Source organism: Vollenhovia emeryi, unplaced genomic scaffold (genome assembly GCF_000949405.1).
Source record: "Vollenhovia emeryi isolate VEMERY1.0 unplaced genomic scaffold, V.emery_V1.0 DF939125.1, whole genome shotgun sequence".
NCBI lineage: Eukaryota > Metazoa > Arthropoda > Insecta > Hymenoptera > Formicidae > Vollenhovia > Vollenhovia emeryi.
The window spans coordinates 2325454-2347514 of NW_011967241.1; the positions used below are offsets into that span (position 1 = coordinate 2325454).

Consider the following 22061-nt stretch of genomic DNA (forward strand, 5'->3'; position numbering starts at 1 on the left):
AAATTAAAAATTTGATGTCAGTAAAACAGACTAAGTTTTCTATGTGTTTCGTTTTTTTTTTATAGACATCGTCCATTCGTGTTGCAACAATACAGTAAGGATCTGCGATTATCAAAAATTGATAGATATAACTTTTTGACGAAGCTTTTACGAATTCCGCGCGAGAGATGCAGAAAAGCGGGCGTAAGTGCACTTTTCAATGCCGCCCACGTGTCTTTTCGACACGGCGGTCACGTATTTTCACCTACATAATCCGGGTCGACCATAAGTTTCAACGTACAGAAACGTCCGGCGTATGTGCAAATGATTTTAATAACCGACGCAAATTACATCCGCGTTAATTTTACATTTTAGTAGCCCATCTGTTACTGAATGGCTCAGGGCAAAGCCGCAACGCTCTTAATATCACATGAAGGAATACGGGATGAGATTGATATGCAAATTATGGAATCATTTTGTTATTTTTTAGAACACATTGTTTAAATAACTACATATAATATCCGTGGTAGCCACGTGGGGATGCTGGAGTGATTCTGCACTTGGCGTGGCACACTCGAACGCAAAAAGAAAATACAGTTTTACTGTTTTATTTGTTCTCCAAATATTTTGTTATTATATACGTTACTGTTATTTGCCATACACATACGATACGCATTTAGCATTGCTAAGTTTTTTTTTTTTTTTTTTGATGAAACGTTCTGTTGTTTAAGTAAACTGGTGCAACTGTATTTTGCGTTGTGGCCGGTTTTGTACGCGCCACCCTGTAATTGTATTTCTGTTTAACGTTATCGAAAAATCTTTTTCAGTGCGTAATTAAGTTTCTCTTCCTCATCTTGGCCCGGTGTTCACGGCGGTAAACAAAATGACTAAAGTCCCTGCCGATCGGACCAATCATGATTCATGTTAAGTTTCCTGAGGCGATAATGCTAGCAATGATGGATGTATTTAAAAATTTTCATCGACATTGACTAATGGCGCTCCATTACCGAATACAGTTTCGTCTGAATAGGAAGTAAATTGCGCGCCCGATAGTGAGAAACGATAGGCGTGGGAAGGAAGCAAGTTGAAGTACACGACGAGTTTATATCGGTGCACAACTAAACCTTCTTTCGCACCAGATTCGTCACGGAGCGACTCAGGGAAGTGTAGAAAGAACTTTGTAATTTGACTTCCGTTTCACATTATACTTTCATCGCCGACACTTTCTGCTGAAAACAATTTTGCACGCAATCAAGTATAAAGCGCCAGCGATACGAAATTTAAAGCAAATAAAGCTGAAGTTTCATCGTAAAACGTTTTACGCGCTTTAAATAAAAGTTTTGAATGTCACAAATTATTACTAAAGAGCTTATTACAAATTACGGAGGAGATACCTTTTAAAGTAATTAAATGGGCGTTAAGTAGCATTTAAAACTTTTAACAATACTTTTAAAAGGAAGTCAGAAAATATTCTCATCAAAAATTATACACATAAATCATGAATGGAGAAAGAGGGGAAGATGACACTGAAATAACTACAAGGACAAAAAGAGCCGTGGTAGAAACCTCCTGAAATTTTTAATTTCGGTGCACTGGTAAATTAATGTGAAGTAATATCCTTAGTATGCTGTGTTGGGGCTATTTATTTTTATTTGCCAAAATGAAAAGGGACATTTTAATTATAAAAGCAAAATTATACCAACGATGTGGCATTCAAGAAAGATTTATTGAAGCTGCTACTGTATTTGATCACATTTGCTCTCGTCTGCTTGTCGACAGATCGGTGTCTGGAAGTCCTGGGAGAAAGAGGGTCTGGACATTAAGGACATCGTCTGGCCGGGCAACACCCACACTCCTCCACAAGGCGTGCCGGAGAAGTTTTACCTCAAAATAACCTTTCTGGAGGAGCCGCCCTACATCAATCTTGCACCGCCCGATCCTGTGACCGGAAAATGCTTGGTGGATCGCGGTGTTCATTGCCGAGTGGCCAAGGACTCCGATATGGTTGGGTAAGTATGAGAAATTGGATTCTTTTGTTGAACAGACATATCCGCCGATGCTTTATATCGAACCTGATATTCAAAGCATTTACGTATTTGCAAGTCTGAATGAATAATTACTGATATTCTTTTATGCTCTCCTTTTCCTTTTAATCTTGGATTACTTAGTTAATAAAATTGTGTTCATAAAATATTTTATGTGCGACTTTTCCGACAAATTGCACTTTATATTATAAATTTCATATCTGCAGGGAAAAGAAGCTAAATAATCCGTATTGTATATTAAAAACGTTTTCTTTTTATGTGAATTTGGTTGAATTAAAAAATGTATTATTACTAATTATTATTTTGAATTATTATTAATAATTCAAAATTTTGCAACTACTAAAAGTGTTTTTAACATTGTAGAAATTAATGGGAAAGTCATCACAGAGAGGTCAGGAACATTGATTGTAATTATCTTTTAATTTTCTGAATGATTCAAATTTATTGTGTTTTTATATATTAAAAACTCTCTATTGAATTATATATTATTTTGTTAAGCCATCATATTTAATTTTGTTAATTTATTTTATATATTAAAACGAGTTTTGTATTATTCAGATTACTGGAATAAGTAAAAAAATTAAATGTGGCAATGACGTTACGTTTAATTTCTGGCTAACTTAGTGTCTGACTAGAAACCGGCTATTACCACTTGAATGCCTCATGTAATATTCTGTGAAATTGATAAGACTGCATTTTAATTTATTCTTCTCGATGAAATAATAACGTAGCACTAAAATATACAAGAAATAGTATCACGTAAATTTGTGCATATTATTTAAGCGATTAATTAATTTTATTTCTAGACTTTCTATCAAATTTGAACTTTACTGGATAATAAGTGAACCAAGATTAATTAATATTAACAGAAAACATGTACATAATCTAAACTATTAATTTAAATGTCTAATTTATTACCGACGTTGTAAGGGCGCGAGTGCTCCAGTTCGCGTTATTTCGAAGAAATCGACTCATTACGACGGACTCAGCGCTGCTTTTAAGCGAGGACCGAATATTAAACTCGAACGTCATAGTATACGGCACACTTATTTCATTTACAAGGGAGTCCTGGTAAAGTACACGTGTCACTTCTACACCAAGTTGGAAGAAGCCTTGTGCACATCCAATCCAAAATTAAAGGGCCGGCCTTTGAAAGCATTGAACAGGCGAGACTAGACTAATACTCGCGTTTCATCAGGGCAGAGGAGTTGACACTTATAGGGGCACGTAATGACGTTTATCATGCGGTAAATGAATCCATTGAAAAGCACTTTACCACGCGCCTTTGGTAAATCTTTCGAGTTTGCGCTTAGCCTCTCGGAGGACGTCACGGGGGTAATAAAGCACTTACGGGGATAAAGATGAAAATATCGATGGAGGTATACTATGAAAAAGGGCGTAATCACGATCATTGCGACAGTGACTTTGTCTGATAGTCGAACGCAGGTGCTATTTTTATCGGGTCGTTTATATCGACCTTCGCGTTGAACGCGAGCGGCATTGTTAAAATTTATCGAGCGTGTTCTCGAACGTCGTTATCCAATTTGGAGTATCATCGATATCGTTTGGGGTTACAGCCTCTAGCAGACGTTCTCTGCATATAACAGTATTTATTTGCACGAAACCGGGTCACGTAATATACGTTAAAAACTCTTTCCCGCCTGCATTCTCTATATAGTATAATGCCTGCGACAGCTGTTGCAGCGCTCGTTTTCAGTGTAAACTCGAGGGTCCGCGAAAAAATCTATTTCTGTGTAAAAACAATACAGCACTTCGTTGAAAATAGTACGAGGCAAAGTGGCTCTCTACATTTAGTTATTTTTTTCCTTTTTTTCAGCAAGAAATTGTTGGACCAGCAATTTATTATATTCATGCGCTATTAACTATGAATGGGGTAAAAATTGAGCCGGAAAGTCACGACAGCAAATGATTCTTGGACGTCTAAGCGCTGCGGAAAATTAAAAAAAATTTTTACCCCAAACGTTTTACAATAATTTACTGGGAAATTTGCTGTTTACATATTTTTTAATTATTCGCATTTCGCTTTCTTTGTTTCGTAGAATTTGATACCGGAATATTTAGTTTGGATCACTAGATTGTAATATTCGTTCTGTTATTTAACCATTATTCCACTGAAGCTCCAGATACAAAATTAAATTACGAGTTATCAGGACGCACGAGAACGGAAAAAGGAAGACAACGATTTAACGTGTATTTGTACACGTCAGATCCAAGAGTCCGATTCGAATCGCACTTCGAAAATAGCCCGCCGACAAGTTTCCCAAAGGCATTCGCGAGAATAACAGCGTGGAAGTAATTGAAACTCTTCTCCTTCTCTCGAGAGAAACGCAACTCGTGCGAAGAAACGTTAGGAAATTACAGTGGAGGAGGAAACAAATTAGATACAAGTCGATTTTCCGCTTCAATTGTTGATGTCACAGCAGTTATTCTATTGGAAAATTTTTGAAGAAACAGATCTACAAATTAACAATTCTGTACAGTGCAAAACTGCAACAATTTGTCACGTTTAAAATTTAACGACTCTCTTCGCTAGATCTTTATTAAATTCAAGAATATCCTCGCGAGTTCTGCTCATAACATTTACAGCTTCTTATTGTTTCATAATATATTTCTTAAATTTTATTAATATTCATAATCAAATTAAGTTCTTTCTTCTAAGAAGAAATTAGAATCCATTTTCTTCGAGACGTAACAATGTTTCAAGAATATTTTAATTACCGAGAAAATAGTTAATCTTAAATTAATTAGATAAACAACTATTATATCATGCTATCACTTTGATAAACAGTGAAGGAAAATTAGCGCTTAGTATAGTTCCTTTCAGCAAGAGAGAGGACTTTGGGAAAGGGGTGTAATTGAAAATTCCGCAACAAATCCTCATGCAATTACTTGGGAAACAAATCTTCAATTGCCCGACGTGTTAGTTTCCATTTTGGAGGTAAATGTTAAAATTACAAAAGAAAAGTGTAACTGTGTTCGCAAAAAGATGAAGATTGTGATAGCAGTGAGGAATTAAACAATGAAATGATTGAAAAGTACTTAATTTACCACATAATAAAAGATTTTTATCAATACTTGGTGTAATTTTACAACATGCGATTAAGATTTCAACTAGATTATATATTACAAATTTTTTTTACTGCAATAACTTGTATAGATTTTTAGTCACGATTCGAAAAATGTAACAGGACATGAAGGACGCGCAGCATATTCATTTCACAAAATAATGTTTTTTATTTCAATAGATTAAGCTAATAAATTCTGTGTGGCAAAACGTATTTGGCTACAAGTGCACGAGGAATGCATACTTAAATAAGGAGAGCGCTGAAAAAGATTAAACCATTAGTAGGAACTTGCATATTGTATTATCTTTTTTATGTACAGCGCGCGGCGACTAACTGCTGCCAATGAAAAATAAAAATTACGTTCCATCAGTTGCTGGAGGGAACGGAGCGAATTACCTAATTGCTAATTGTGTGCAGCCCGGAAGAACAGCGCGTTACTCTCGCTTAACGAATTGATATTAGCGCTGTAAGAAACTTGCGGAGGTATTGCACGGTGCAGAATAATTGGCAATAAATTATACCGAACGTAACGTTTCACCGATGATATACCGTTGGCACGAATACCAATTTGTCCGCGTTACATTTTTAATTTTTCTTCGGCCTGGGGATCACATTCTCGTCCAATTAAACGAGTACTACGAACGAGATAATAAATGTTACCTTGTCGCGATTATTTTCGACGGAGAAAAATATGTCGGCTAGAAATTTCAATGAGTTTATCGAAGTTCTATTATGATAAGATCGAATCTTTTTTTACTTGTGTCCTTACGTGCACATTTACACGGTATAAAAGTTTATTAACGTTGCTTTTCTATTTTTCCATGGAATAAGTTATTACGAGTATCGAAAAGCAACGGTATATAAAATTGAATTAGCGTTTTTGTCGCTGCCGCAATTCTCGTCGCGTCTGCTTTAATTTTTATCACCACTCTCTACCCTGGTAGCTATCACAGCCACATGATATAACAGTAGACCTTGCGCTAAATACTCTACTACGCACTTATAATCTCCGGCAAGACCGCGAGAGAACATATCTCTCTCATCATTAATATGCAAATCACTTGGATGTCCTTTACGAGAGAAGTGGCTGAGACACCTACAAATGGTAAAGGCCGGGCCCTTATCTTGAGAACGGAACGGAATATAAACGCGAATGAGTTCTTGCGAAACGCAGGTTCATCTTGCGTGGAATGCAGTCGAGTCGGAAGCGGAAGAAATTACATTAGCGCGTTTCCGTGCGAAATTAGATTAATCCCGAGATGTCCGACTTGATTTCAATGTTTGTTATACGAATCATAAATATCTTTCCGCAAATACGCGTTAATCTCGAAGGACTTTTAGCAGCGACAAGAAATAAAGCAGAGAGTGACGCAAAAAAAGAAATGAAATGTTTGTACAAATTTTTCTATGAATAAAATTAGCGTGGAATTGTTTGAAGCTGCACCGTCACGGGATGCTCACACAGACTGAACTCTAGCGCGTTATAATTAATGATAATGAACTGTGATGGACAACGTCCATTTTGCTTGAAAGACAATGTAACTAATGTAGCTTTATTGATAAACTGCATGTGCGTATATGAATTGCAGCGCGGAACAATGCTGAAGTTTCTACGGTACAATAATTCTATAATTGATATTATATTGAGTATTAAGCGAGTATTTTGTGGGTTACATTTAAATATGGCATTACAGATTTATTTGTAATCTGATCCAGACGTATACATTATTGTATCACATTCTATTCACAATTATTCGTGTCCTTTGACGGCATCTGTATGCATGGCTATCGAATATCTCGTTAGTCCGCCAACCGAGGCTTCCTTAATTCGGCCAATATCGCTTCCCGATAATTCAGAAATGCGAGTCGATGGCGATCAACACGCATATAGCGTAAGACGAAGACGATAATTCGAGACAGCTCGGATATCCTTGACAATTTCTGTCTTATGCTAATCCGCGAAACGAGAAGGCCACGTGAACGTGCTTCGAAAACGGATGCCCGTGTAAAGACTCGGATGCCGCAAGAGCGTTGTGTCGATACGAAAAGCAGCCCCTTAACGGAACTCTCGTGTAATACTTCTTGAAAGACTCCTCTTTGTAGCTCAACCGCCCTTTGTAGCTCGACCTTCTACTTTCATGGACGAAGAAAGAATCTACTTTTCGTAAAGTAGTAACACACTTGACAGACCGCCGAGTAATTCAATGAGATTTTTAACGCGAGGTGCTGAGAAAACATGTTCGAAAGAAGGGGAACTTAATTATCCTCTCGGGAGAATCAAATTTTTGTTAAAAGGTAAGAAAGTATTTAACTTAAAAAATTTATACCAAGTGCAATGTGAAAGATTTATGTCATAAATCGTACTGCTGCTATTTGCTGGGAAACGTAGACAAATGCCTAAAATATATTTCTTATTAAATACACGGTATAAACATCTTTTTTAATTTGTCCAAGAAACTAAGCAGAATAAAATAAATGTATTTCCTTTGATTACTTTTGTTAATTTGAACTACGAAATATAATTATCGGCTCAGAAAAATAATTTAAGTGTTGCAAGTAAAGCAGGAGAAAGTGAGAACGTGATGAAACATGATTTACCGAAGCAAGAATAGATCTCGATCAAAAGGTTAATCGCAGAAACGTATCACGGTCGTACTGGCTACTTTAATCCTCGAGAAACGATTTATTTGTCAGGCGTCAAGCGATCACAATATGCTGCGCAAAGAGCCGCCGTTCATTTTTCATGTTTCTGATGCGCGGCAAAACGGATCTACGATAACCGGCTGTCTGTTGTGACAAATCACTGTCGTTGGATCCGTGATGCGGATTTAAAGTACATTTTTACGGCACTTGCGGTCGTGGCAATCAATGCACCGAATATATGAATAGCCAAGGCAATATGGGGAGTCGGTTCTTCGCATTATGAGGAACGAAAGAGAATTTTCATCAATTGCGGCCAATAGAGTTGGCACATTTTCACACGTGTCTCTGGGAACATCAACGTCAGGCATCGTCCGCTGAACTAAAATTACGCAAATGAAGCTCGTGATTAATGTCGTTTTATATAATGCACCCGTACCAGTTTTACTCTACATTACCCGCTCGCAGTAGTAGACGTGCGTTACTGTCAGACAAACGTGTCCGTGACTTTGAGTGCACTCCATTATTGCCGAGTGGCAGGAAGAGTCTTGTGCGTCACTCGTCGTGTAAATCGTGGCTATGCATTTATTTTTGCGGTTAGATAATTTAGTTTCTTGCGCAATTGGCTATAGGATCGGTCTGTTTCATTGTTGGCGATTATAATAACACATAGACGAAATATACTGAACATGATGTAAAAAGGTATAACATATGCAGATTAAACGACGGTATGAAGAACGGATTACAAAATCTGTTTACATAATTCCTTTCGGGAGCGTAGACTCGGAGAAAATGTTTTACCTTCACGCGATCTTTATTCGATGTAAATAAGTAAATAAATTTTATCGTGAAATATGATAGATTGTGTCGTATAAAATATTTGTTCGGAAATAAGAAAACATTTTAAGAAAGTTGAGGTTTTGTTCATATATTAAAAATGTTGACAAGTGTTGACGTATGTAAGTAAATGCATCTGGCCGTATTGTTTTTCGCATGAAGACAAGCGCTATTTAAAAAAAAATATGAAGAATGAAGAAGTAAAAATAAAACATAATACCAACTTTATCGTATCAGAATTTTTTAGTTATCGCTTAGCTTCTTACGTGATAATAAATTAAATCATTATTGTTAAAAATTGTAAACTCATATTAGTTCGGCAATAATTTTGCGCATCGCAATGCGCAAATTTACTTATTGCAACATTGAGTGTGGAGATGTCCAAGTGTTTAATCTTGGAGATGTTATCAGAGAGCTAGCAGCGACAGCTCGTATATATGAAATTTCAAAGTTACCATAATATTACGCAATTTCCAAGAATCTTACTTCAGAGAAGGAAGAGCTCATTTCCGTCCTCTAGCAATGTATAGTTTCGTCGCCATCCTGATGAAAAGTTACAAGATATATCTGTGTAACGTGCAACGGTGTGTGAATTATATAACGTTATCATAAATTATTGGTAGCACATATCTTTTAAAGCAGATACGTTAACGTCACTGTTCGACGTCAAAACAATAAGAAAGTTTGTTACGTACAGCTTTATCGATCCTGGCTTTAGGAACTCGGAAATAATTCATGAGAAGCGCTACAGTTTCGGCGTGTATAATTTTGAATGCTTTTACATGAACAATTTATCATTCGCGCCGTATATTTAATTTAAAATTGTAACTGTTAAAAGCGAATCAGTTAAGTGTCTCGAAAAATACGCGGGAAAAAATGCTGTTGAATTAAAAAGAAAATGAAGTTGCTTGAATTAAATGTTAACGTCACGGGCTGCCACAAACAAAAATAATTCACTCAAGTGTTTTTGCTATGGATTTAAATTTTAGACATTTAACTAAATGTCCAGATTATTAAGACAACTATCTAACATTTTATTTTCTATTAATACTGATTGTTATTTTATTTACTGATGTTGCATAATTTTTTCCCGTGTAGTATTCATAGGTGTACACCTATTGTACTCTTATTGCAAGTATATTTCCAGGAAACGAAAGGCAATATTTAATCTTTAGGTGTCTACTTATTATCATAAATATAACAAAAGTAAATTCTCAATCTCTTCCAAGCGATAAACAACGTAATACACCGCGTAAAATTAATTTACGAGGGTCTGTTACGTTAAATAAGCTATCGCAGAAGACATAATGCCCCTTCACATCGGGCAGTGTCGCAAAATCTCATGAAAATGTCAACTCCGAGGAGTAACATCAAAGTTTTCGCTTCTTATCCGACGCAGTACGCGACGGAGACTGAAAAGTTGAAGGCATTACGGTCGTGAACTTCTCACTTTTAATGCGACGCTACATTTTTCTCGGCGGCAACAGCGGGCCGCGCATTCCCTCGAAATTGTGAGCACCTTTTACGCGCCGCGTGCCACTGCGAAGAGAGTGGCAATAAACGTCAGTGCGGGACGTTTTATGGTGGTGCCTCCGCCATGGTACTTTTCTAGGCATCGTCGCCAAGCTGACCCACGAATACGTATTCGATTTTATCACCACCGATTCCGGCATATACTTCCATTGGGACCTCGCGTCTTGTCGCATCGCGAGACATATGTGTCCTCTATCTATTTTATGCCGGTGCGACTTCGTCTTTATGCTCTCTTCCCCTTGACAAATATTTTCACTTGAAACAAAAGGGGCGCAAACTTTTAGTAAGATTAAGACGTTTGTGTGGCAGCTAATATACATTTGTAGATGTATTTTCGTATGCCGTATGAAAATAGATAACATATTGCATTATGTTATGTTACGTAAAAGATTTTCGACAAGGTTCTAATTAGCATTATCTCTTTTGTACAAACAATCTCTTCTCGAGGGAAATTCAATTATATAAAAATTATATAAAAACACTCAAGCACACAAACGTATATGCACTTATTCCTCAAAATCGGAAATATGATACGAAAGAGAGGATAGCGTACAATACCGAATTTTATTCACGTGTGGGCATTGGAATCCGATATTTTCGTGCGTCGCATACGTGTCAGCGTATCGACAAAAATGCCGTAATCGACACCGTAAACAATGCAAAAGTCTGCCGAATATACCGTTGCGGAGACTTATATCTATCAGCCAACATTTCCAGATTTTATTTCTCTTTTACGTGCGGTTTTTTTTTCTTGAAAGCGCCTTGTTTTGAAAAAGCACACTTATCGATTAATTATTGATCATTATGACGTACAGAGTGCACCGGGACGAAAAGTAAAACAATTGAGAGGGGAAAATGATTGCTAATATTTTAATTTATTGGCGAACAACATTTATGAGAATTTCTTACGAGCGCAATTTAAATGTGCAACATGTATTGCTTTCTAAAATTTAAATAAGATTTCTTAAATAGATTCGTATTGAACTCTATTACCTACGTTTATACGCATATCGTTCAAACGCTTCATATTTCCGAACAAATTTAATCTTCAATATTTCACTGCAACGATGAAAATGAAAAAAAAAACATTTGTTACTCTACCGGCCACCATGCTAAATAGAGCACGGCGTCTGTAAAGCGATGTCGGCAAACTTTTAATCGGCAATTTGAAGTAACGCTTCGATGGAATCGGCCGCATTCATTCGACTGCAAATAAAATACGGCCGAACAACTGTTTGAAACAATTATTACTCGCTATCGTCAATTTAAGCAATTTACTATTCGGAGGATCAATACATCGTTAATGTACTTGTGTCAAAACGTGTTTAACTCATATTGCAATCAAAACCATACGGCTGTTCCATGTTACACATGAGGCATGTTTACGTTTTTCAAACACTCAGGAAAGGAAACAATACCAATCGATGTTTAACACCCTGCAAACAGCGCATAAAAGTTCTACGATATCAGTCAATTTAGTTGTAATTCGAGGAGAATTACAATGCGCACAGCCTATATAAATTTTTACGATCCACGACTGTATAACAGAGAAATTGTTATTACGCGACTCTTTGAAATCTGTTGCGTTATATAGTTTGGTTGATATAATTGATATAATTCTGTTTTGTCGTTGATACAGTCGTAAATACAATAAAACTAACGGGTATTTATTGTAAACGTTATATTTCTCTTTACACCCTTTATATCATATTTTGTTTATCTCAATAATATTGCATCCTAGGGCCTTGGTGTATCAGCATTAATCGTAACTTAGACTTAACGCACAAAAGAATTTAATGTTACTCTCAGAGTGAATCTTGTTAGTTGTATATGTCAGACGCATGAAAGGGCTTCATTCCGAGGGGCGATTTTCTCAAAAGGCGACCAACAATGGCTGTCAGTTCTTGCCCCGACGACATCTGACCCGAATGGCACAGCTGCGGTGAATTTAATTGCACCTTGCTTATACCGGGATAAAGAGTGGACCAATTGTTTAAAGGAACGACCAAAAATTCCTGAGGCAAAAACTCAGGACGCTTAAATGGAAAACTTTTCGCAGATGTCTCATTGGTTAAGAACTTCTTTAAAAATGCGATTGTAGCTTATTATAATTCTGTTTTGTTTAGACATTTTTAATATCTTTCACAGATAAATAACATTTTCTTACGTACCTTTAATAATTTTCGACGAAACTACACATTCTCTCTAACTTGCAACAAATTACATACATGCAAGTTATAAGTCGAAAATCTCTCAGGCTTAAAGGATCTTTTATTGTTTACTATATTCTCTTCCAAAGTTGTACGCGCGAATATAAAATACACGCGATCTTCCATATCCGACATATACAAGTACTGCAAGCTCTCGTTTTATGTTCCAGAATCGATCTCCAATCGGCACAGAAGAATGAGAGCTTTTATCAATGCTGTAGTGGATTTTGCATCGATCTGCTGCAGAAGTTTTCCGAGGAAATTGGTTTCACTTACGAGCTCGTAAGGGTGGAAGACGGCAAGTGGGGTACTTTGGAGGTAAGCTCGAGCAAAATTCATGAAAGGTGCTGCTTACTTACGTCGCACGGAAGATAAATGTGTCTTGTAATGCAACGAGAAAATTCCCGCGGAGCATTTACCGCATCCGCAACTGCGCGCTTATTTCTTCCTTTAGGACGTTTAAAATTTCTGTCCTTTCGTGTCTGCAGCAGACGAGTAACGTCACGAGCAAAATGCAATGCGGCTAAGCATGCCTAGCGTGCCTGTCGCTTTATACGCATCTGTCTGTACATATTTGACACATTTGCCGAATATAAAAAATAGGGATAACATTGCGTTCCCCTGTCGCAACCCTATAGACTTAGAGCGGTGTAATTTGAGAGCTGAATTATCTGATGATCATAATTCTCCGCAAGCACGTGTGTTGACCCGCTATTGATGACTGTTATTACAAAATGTACGCATGAACGAGCTTTCGACGCGTTTAATTTCCGCTGCACAAAAGTTGCTTCCGACGATGCGACATATATTTACGCTTCAGCGACAGCTTGAATGGCCTAAAAGCAAATAATTTCTCATTTATCGTACGTTCTAATCACGTTATCGCATCATCGTCATTTCGCATTTCTCTCTCGCGAGACTGCGTGTTAAATTACGACCATTGGTACAAAAGTGACGAGAGAATACAACCAGTTTAAATCTTGCGTGGCATGCAAAATAATTCTCTCGGCGTTTTATTCCATTATACGTTTATATATTTTTACACTTATAAATCTAAACAAGTATTAAATGAAATTAACCTGTGTTAATTTTTATTTGTGTGTTGATTCGTTTGATAAAAACAATTTCGCATACGGCAGCGACATTTTTCGACATATCTAACAAATGTCACGGTTTATCAACTATTATATGCAGAATGGGAAATGGAACGGGCTTATAGCTGATCTGGTCAACCGAAAGACCGACATGGTGATGACTTCGTTGATGATCAACTCGGAAAGAGAAGCGGTGGTCGATTTCACTGTACCTTATATGGAAACTGGTATCGCCATTATTGTAGCAAAAAGAACAGGCATAATATCTCCCACTGCGTTTTTAGGTGAGAATTGCATTTGTAGAGACCGCTTCATAAACGACGTTTACAATGACATATTTAGAAACGTCGACTATACACGTTTGAAAAATTGCACGCCGTATTTGCTGTTAATAAACGATGTTACGTAAATTTTCGTAAAATATTTGCAGAGGCGGATAGTAATATTATTTCGAATCGTTAATATCGCTGCATAAATTAGGAGAGTATTTACAAAAGCAGTAATTTCGCACGAATCGTCACCGCACGAAAATACGCGGCGAATGGTAAATGCTGCAACGGAAATTCACTTTAGCATCTAATAATGCAATTTTCAGAACCATTCGACACGGCTTCGTGGATGCTGGTGGGCATTGTTGCCATACACGCCGCAACGGTAATGATACTACTCTTCGAATGGGCATCGCCTTCCGGTTTCGACATGAAGGTAAACCCTTCAGGCGCTGCGCAAAAACTGGTATTTTTTATTTCGCTTTTTACTAACTGTACGTGTATATGTGTTTCTTCCTCGTTCGCACCTTCACCTCTCAATGCACAAATGGCATAGCGTCAATTAGAATAGTAACTAATTAATTCCAGTGCATGCCTCGGTGCTTGCCAGTCAGAAAATAAAAAGAACACGTTTGCTAGAATAATATTATACTGACTTTTAATTTGCCTGTGTTGTTTATACAATTTTATATAATTAACGAAAATTTTGTTGAAGAATCTATTACTTTGTGTGTCTTTCTTATGTAGATAGTGATATTCCCTATATAATTATACATATAATATAACATAACTTCTTTTCAGCATTATGTATATTTGTTTTGCATGTATTTTGCACAATTTTATTAAAGTCACCATGTTATTTGTGTTGCATGTAGTTGCAGAAATTTATAAAAGTCACTACGTTCCTACATAAACTGACGACTAGTGTCTAAATGTATCGATGTTGTAATCATGATCGTAACAATGAAATAAAATTGTCTATTGAAAAAGACCTGATGACGATGTACTAATTTTCTGACAATGTGCACACGGACAGTTTGACGATTGTCCGTGTTGTCGTTACGCATGAAATTTTCGACGATAATACGATATCAGTTTTTCCCTTTCTACAGAACAATCCATCGACGAATCATCGATTTTCGTTTTGTCGCACGTACTGGCTGGTTTGGGCCGTATTATTTCAGGCTGCCGTCCATATCGACTCTCCCAGAGGATTTACAGCCAGGTCAGTGAAAAGGATCCTTTTCCCCCCAGAAACGTCGTTCGCCCGACGAATTTTAATTACCGACCCGAGATAGAACTCGAGCGACAAATTAGTCTTCCGCCTCTTCGCTTAATTATTCGAGATCGGCCGCTGTGCATAAATGTTCCTGGGCAAACATTTGCTTGCGACAACCGCTCTAAAATGTAAATTACTCCGGCTACTTATGAATCGTCAATCATATTGACTCGAATTACAAATTACTGTTTGACGTAAGTTATGCGCTCTGTTGATGCAGCTCAAGTTTTGTGAGTCAAATTAATTTAATTAATTAAGTTTATTGGAATAATAGAATATTTGGAGGTGAACGTATCGTAATTGTCAAATTGAAAGGAGGCTAAAGATGGAAGCTTGTTAAAATTTAACGCATGCTTCGTATATACATATATTAAAAACAGGAATTACTATTAAAATATTTATTAGCAAACATTATCTGGTCGATTTAAATAACGTGTTTATTGATTCTCCGAAAATTTGCGAAATGTCTAGATTAAACATTTATAATGCACACGTATGGTAGTTTCAAAGAATTTATAAAAATTGTTAATACAAAATGTCGATGTACTGTCTACATAGATTTATGACAAACGTCTGGGCGTTATTTGCCGTGGTCTTCCTCGCCATTTACACTGCCAATCTGGCTGCCTTCATGATCACGCGGGAGGAGTTCCACGAATTCAGCGGCGTGGACGATCATAGGCTCGCTAAACCCTATTCTCACAAACCAATGTTCAAATTCGGCACAGTACCGTGGAGTCACACAGATAGTACGTTAGCGAAATACTTCAAAGAGATGCACTCTTATATGAGGGCTTTCAACAAAAGCAGCGTTGCAGACGGCGTCGAAGCTGTCGTCAGTGGGTAAGCAACTTTGCGATGTAATTCTAAATTTATTTATCAACAGTTGTACAATTAAAAATTGTACTTGACAAAGAAAACTCGAAACGATTATTTACAAGTAACATAGCGTAGCAAGTATATGTTCCAACAGCAGATATATTAACGCTAGTCGAGAATTTAAGAAATACAATTAAGTGTGGAAACGACCTTACTGGCACTTCTTTATTCTATTAAAGCTTTACAACGTTTCGGCCAGTACCCTAATAGCACAGTGCATTGAACAAACATTGGCCCAATATTTGGTTGTGTTGGGCCAACGTTTAGCCAATGCACTATGCTACTAGGGTAACACTGGTCCTCTACAGGTAACGAACTTACATTAATACCCGCAAATGTCTGAAGAACAGAAAGAGCTATAATATATGGTCCCACGAAGCAAGGAATCGAAATAACAATTAAGTTGTTTTTTATCATAAAAAATTAATAAATATATATAATAAATTAAATCGAAATTTAAGATGTGAAATTATGTCAAACGTTAAAGAGATCGCAGTACATTGCGTCTAGTCATCGGCGTTGGAACGGCGAAAGGAGAGGACCAGTATTACTGGCCGAAACGTTGTAAAGTGTAATAGAATAAAGGAGTGCCAGTAAGGTCGTTTCCACGCTTAATTTTATTTCTCAAATACATATTGGTATAAAATTTCCCTATAAACAAATGTGCGGATATCTATTTAAAAAATAAATTTTTAAATCTGCGTGTTTTTTTGTTCAGTGCACAGATTTCGTATAAAAATTGCAGGAAATTTTAATAACTGAAATAAAATATTTTATTTGATTCATTTACATTTTCGCGTTACGTATAAATGTATTTTCAACAAACGTAGTAAAGGAATGGTATGAAGAAATACGTCGGTTTAAAATTCATTAAAGGAATTTAATCGCCTCTAAAGTGGAGCATCTAATTCCATGTATAGTATTATGTAAATACCATAAATTAAAAGAGGATCCTTCGAGTCGTTGGCTTCGTCGTAATGTCGATTTAAAGTACCCTTACGGAGATGCAATGAGGTACAGAACACTCTGTTATAACTTCTGCAGAGATTTGGATGCGTTCATTTACGACGGTACAGTCTTGGATTATTCGGTCGCCCAGAACGAGGATTGTCGACTGCTGACAGTCGGACAGTGGTACGCCATGACGGGATACGGTCTGGCATTTTCCAGGAATTCAAAATACTTACAAATGTTCAACAAACGGCTATTGGACTACAGGGATAACGGTACTTTTGTGCTTGAAATCTTTTTAAGCGTCCCAACGAATACTTTCACATCTAAAAGTTCTTTCTGTGTGTGTGTGTGTGTGTGTGTGTGTAAAATACACGGATCCTTAAATTTCACTTGACGAATTTATTTCTGCGTACCCTACATGCGTTTCTTTTAATTTTAGGAGATCTGGAGCGACTGAGAAGATACTGGATGACTGGGACGTGTAAGCCTGGGAGGGAAGTACAAAAGAGTAGTGATCCCCTAGCATTGGAGCAATTCTTGAGCGCGTTTCTCTTATTGATGATGGGCATACTTTTGGCGGCAGTTCTTTTACTTCTGGAACATCTGTATTTCAAATACATCAGACAGCACCTGGCGAAAAGCGACGACGGTGGCACATGCGCCATTTTCAGCCTAGTAAGCATCGTGGATTTTAATATCGCAGAAATCTCGTAATTTTCTGTGCTATTTCTAGAACTAGGTCATTCTTAGTTTTAAAACCACCCACAGGAGACGACGGATGTGTAAACATTAATGATATTTTTTACAAATATGTAACCAATCTGAACCGACTATTTTTCAATAACGATAGAATTCGTGCACTTTTCAACAGAGCAATTTAATTAGTAACAATTTATTAGAATTTAATAACGAAATATAATACAAAATATATGTTTGACACGTCTTGGCAATAATTGATAAAAGGATAAAAGCGCATATTGAACAACACTTTAATAGAAATATTCCTACAATTCTTTACAAATATATTTGTACATTCTTGCATAGACATTTTTCCTATTGCTCGATATCTATTTCCATATACTTTAGAAGATTTGTATTGGAAAGAAAAGGTGACGAAGGGGGGTGATAATGCGGAAATTTTGTTATTTAAAGAGCGTAGGGAAGTCGTTGACCTTTCGGGGTGCAGTGTACGAAGCGCAGGACATCTTGAGGCACCACAGATGCAAGGATCCGATCTGCGACACCCACTTGTGGAAGGTCAAGCACGAGCTCGACATGGCCAAGATCAGGATACGGCAGCTTGAGAAGGATCTCGAGGCCCATGGAATAAAGCCCACCCAGACCAAGTACGCTCCGCCCTTCTTCTAATACCGTTTAATTCCGTATTAAGCTACGAAAGTACTCGACTGCACCGGGTATTTGCAATGCGATCGAGCGAAGAGCTGAATTGATCAAGTTGAATCGTACAGTTTGCGAAGGCAGAGGCTTGTCCTTCCCGATGATCAGTCATGCCGTTCGATTATCTTCGAACTCGGTCGCTTAATATCCGATAAAGCGTCATACCCTCGCGAGCAATTCGTTCATAACAGTTTTCCGTTCGACTGATTTTATTTCTCTCTGGTAAAACGGGAAGAGTTCGCAAATTTCGAAATTAAATTGCCTTAACATCTGCGTCAGAAGTCTGTATGACAAATGAGGCATTTTTTTGATACGATTAATCTTTTAATGCCGAAAACGTCACGGTTCAAATGAGAAAATGGAAATCTGATATTACAAGTTATTGATATTGACAATTTTTTAATACTAAACGGGAGTAAAAGAAAATACGTTGGCTTTACAGCGTGAAAATAAAAGTGAATCAATATTGCATAATATCTAGCTGCAATAAACTTTCTATCCAATTTCAGCGCAATATTTCAGCACAGCAAAAATTGAATTAATTTATATTTTAAACGCGATTGTTTTTTCAGTGTATATTTGAGGATATTGTAAATATAACTATTATACAGCGCAAATAAAAATACAGTGTTTGCGAAAGCAATTTAAAGGGGTTAAAAAAATAAGAATTGTTTGCGAGAAATATTTTCTCTCTTGAATTACATCAAAACATTTTTCTATCCGGCAACAATTAATACGTTGCAGAATTACATTCAGTGTCGACATTGAAAGATTAATTAGCATAATTTAATTGAGCAAGGAAATGTTTTCGCGGCAAGAAAACAAGACGTTTAAACCGCCGACCAACACTACGCATTCTATCATTCTTCTCTAGATTACGATTTTCACGCTTTCACGAGCGATACTTTTCGCAGAGTGCTGTCGCTTGTTTTCCATCTCCAAAACTGGAAGCCTTTGTTCTAGAAAGCTTTCTTTTGAGTCTCTTCATCTTTCCACATACTCTTCGCTCTTCTCCGGAAATTACTTCGCAAAGCGGAAGTGGACCCGTGATAAAAGTCTACGCATGCAGTTGCACAGTTATTCTATTTGTCTTTGTTCTAATATCTTGAACAAACTTATGCTCGGTTCTTCATGCAAATTTCCACGCTAAAGTTTAATTACTACGGAAATCATTGTTGTACAAGTGGCAACATTGAAGCCCGTATATCCTCCAAAACGAATAATTTACGGGCCGAGCTTAAGTAGTAACCTACTTTCTAACGTCACTTGGAAACTTGTTTGCACAGCATGCATCTATCTATGATAGGGCGAAACGTGCGTTTTCGATGAGACGTCAAAAGTGACGACGGCTTTTAATATCGCTTAGAGATTCTATCTCGTTTCTTCTTTTCTTCACCTCTTTCCTCGTTGCTGACAGGATCTGGTTTTCACGCTTTACTGTTTTATATTAAAATCGCAATATGTTAAATGCAATATTAAGTAGTATTTATTAACAGACATTAATATTTTCTTTTTTCTTTGGCGCTTGAAAAATTTGTAATTTAAATGTATTTCTCTAAAAATTAAATTTGCATCTTTCATGAGTAAAAATGTGATGTAAGGGGTGAATTCATTTAGATATCTTTCATTGAAAACGCTCGCTTTGCTACTTCTATTTAGTTTCGGAAACCTGTATATTGTGTACATATTTATGCTTACGTAAGTGCGTTGATATCGTATCAATTATTGGCACGCGCACTTGATTTCTTCTCTATTGTCCGTCTGCGGTACCACATGCTCACTGCGTAGATAATCGGAAAACCTGTTCTTGTTTCGTGAGAAGCGAATCCACCGTCCGTCGTTTGAAAAGAAAAGAAAAGACCTCCACCCGCGTGGAGTATTGCACGGGGGTGTCTCGGGGTGTCGTTTCGAGTGAACGGGAAATGGTTTATTTGGGTCATGTTAAGCGATAATTGGTGGTTCGACAACGTGAGAAGGAAGTCTGGCACATATCCACGTCGGCTTTTTTAAAGGAGGAAATCCGGAAGTCTCGGCTGGTGGCGAGGGTGCTTCCAAAGTTCGGACCGCCTTACACAACCGGAGCCATTGGCGGTGGAAGCTCCGCATCCGCTACCGCCATACTTCGATTCGTAAGTCCGCAATGCCCAAACTACACGTAAGAGCGTTCAGTGACGCAGGAACTAACACTAAAATATTCTTTCGTTATTGCTTCGATCAAATTCTCTCTGTTGTAACAATTTCGTTTGCCAGAATTTTTTTTAGAGAAGAACGTCCCGCTAACAGATGCCGCTCTGATTCATTTTACGTCTGCCCATCTTGGACAATAACACAAAAACATCTAACACAGTCTATGCAAGTCATTTTAGTGCACTCTGTTAATAATTGTCGTCAGTTGCCTACGACCTGCCTTTTTACAATTGATCGAAAACTATTCTGCAGCGCGGGCTGTAATCGCTGACGAATCGCTCCATACGAGAGCAAATCTCTTTTGCCAAGCCCCCATTTCTCTAAAATATCGAAACATCCTTCTGCATATAATTACACTCTGATCCCACGACACAATTGGCACTCACACTTTGAATTTAGCTACGTTCCTACGTCACTGCAATCGGTCTCACACGGTGTAGAAGAAGTTCGTTCCACCGATCGTAAAAATTTTGCCACGACTCGCGCGATCCCGCGAGGCTCTGTTGTTTCGTAAACTCGCGCAACCTCCGTTCCCCTTGACTTCACCTATTTACTATAACGAAGAAAAGAGAATGTGCAGCGAAAGAAGAGACAAAGAGACGCCGAGCGTCACGCGGATCGACGACGGCGGGCGCCTCGTTAGAGACCAATAGGTAGAAAAACAGGGACGTGGAGATTAGGTATAGCCGCTTTTCGCTTCTCTGTAGATTGGTAGATCGTCTGCATAAGTTATACGCATCAAGTATCTCTCGTTCATACACTTTCGTGCCGTTCTTATTATCACGGACTTGTTCTTTCTTTTTCTTTTTTTACTTTAATGTGCTCGAGAGCATGGCATGCGATTTCCGAAAGGAATCAGCTAGATAACTCAGGCGTGTCGGTGCACAACAGCGTGCACATTATAGGTAATTACCTGTTGTGGTTTGTGGCGGTTAATCGATTAATTACCTGTAATGTCCGACGGCGACGGCGAGACAACGACGCGGGGAGAAAATTAATTCGGGGTGTGGGAATATTGAGAAAGTGCCGTGAGACCGGGGCGAAGACGAGGAAGACGGGGAGCATGATAAAGTTTACTTTATACGTGTAGGAGGCAACTTCCGTGATGTTACGATGGCGATGACATAATCCCCGATCGTTTATATTCAGGTACATCGATGCCGTCGAGGTTGCCCGTCCGAGGGATATGAGTAGGAATCATGTGGTCAGCACAGAGTACGCCGAGACGTTCTTGCCCACGGAGATTTACAGGTAACAAAGACGAGGAATTACGGGGCGTCGTAAAGACCGATTATTAAAATGCAATGTTACACGACGTTATAAAATATTTTGCAAGATGAACAATTTCTTAATCGTACCGCTCAATTATTATGTAAATGGATTTTTAATCGTACCATCCAATTATTATAGATTTACCAATTGTACGCATTGAAAGTGCATGATTTAGCATTAATTTAATTTTAATAAATGACGTAAGCTGCATTACATAGCGACACAAAATCTATTACGTCGAACTTCAGAACACGTATTTCTATGTTTAAGGTTTTAAATGTATGTAATTGTTGGAACTATTGGATTTTTTTTATTTATTTCCTGGTAACAACGTAACGTGTATTTATATGCAAGTATTATTCTCCAAACTTATTCTACTTTGTATTAATGTAATAAATT

At 37.5% G+C, this 22061-nt stretch overlaps 1 protein-coding gene across 16 annotated transcripts in view; it reads left to right on the forward strand.

The window, feature by feature from the left end:
* LOC105569254 (glutamate receptor ionotropic, NMDA 2B) overlaps positions 1 to 22061 on the forward strand; it is a 160524-nt gene that overhangs the window by 131540 nt on the left and 6923 nt on the right. For 13 of the 16 annotated variants that reach the window (XR_001009487.1, XR_001009488.1, XM_012025571.1 and 10 more), the window contains 11 exons: positions 1759 to 1988; positions 12501 to 12648; positions 13525 to 13708; positions 14020 to 14159; positions 14806 to 14918; positions 15531 to 15815; positions 16896 to 17077; positions 17245 to 17480; positions 17958 to 18151; positions 20216 to 20332; positions 21540 to 21641. Coding sequence is in view for 14 of the 16 variants with exons in the window: in XM_012025571.1 (XP_011880961.1) it covers positions 1759 to 1988; positions 12501 to 12648; positions 13525 to 13708; positions 14020 to 14159; positions 14806 to 14918; positions 15531 to 15815; positions 16896 to 17077; positions 17245 to 17480; positions 17958 to 18151; positions 20216 to 20332; positions 21540 to 21641 (1931 nt within the window). In the remaining 2 variants the exon portion in view is untranslated. The remainder of the gene's footprint in view (positions 1 to 1758; positions 1989 to 12500; positions 12649 to 13524; positions 13709 to 14019; positions 14160 to 14805; positions 14919 to 15530; positions 15816 to 16895; positions 17078 to 17244; positions 17481 to 17957; positions 18152 to 20215; positions 20333 to 21539; positions 21642 to 22061) is intronic. The other 3 variants (XM_012025573.1, XM_012025574.1, XM_012025579.1) reach the window with 3 other exon arrangements.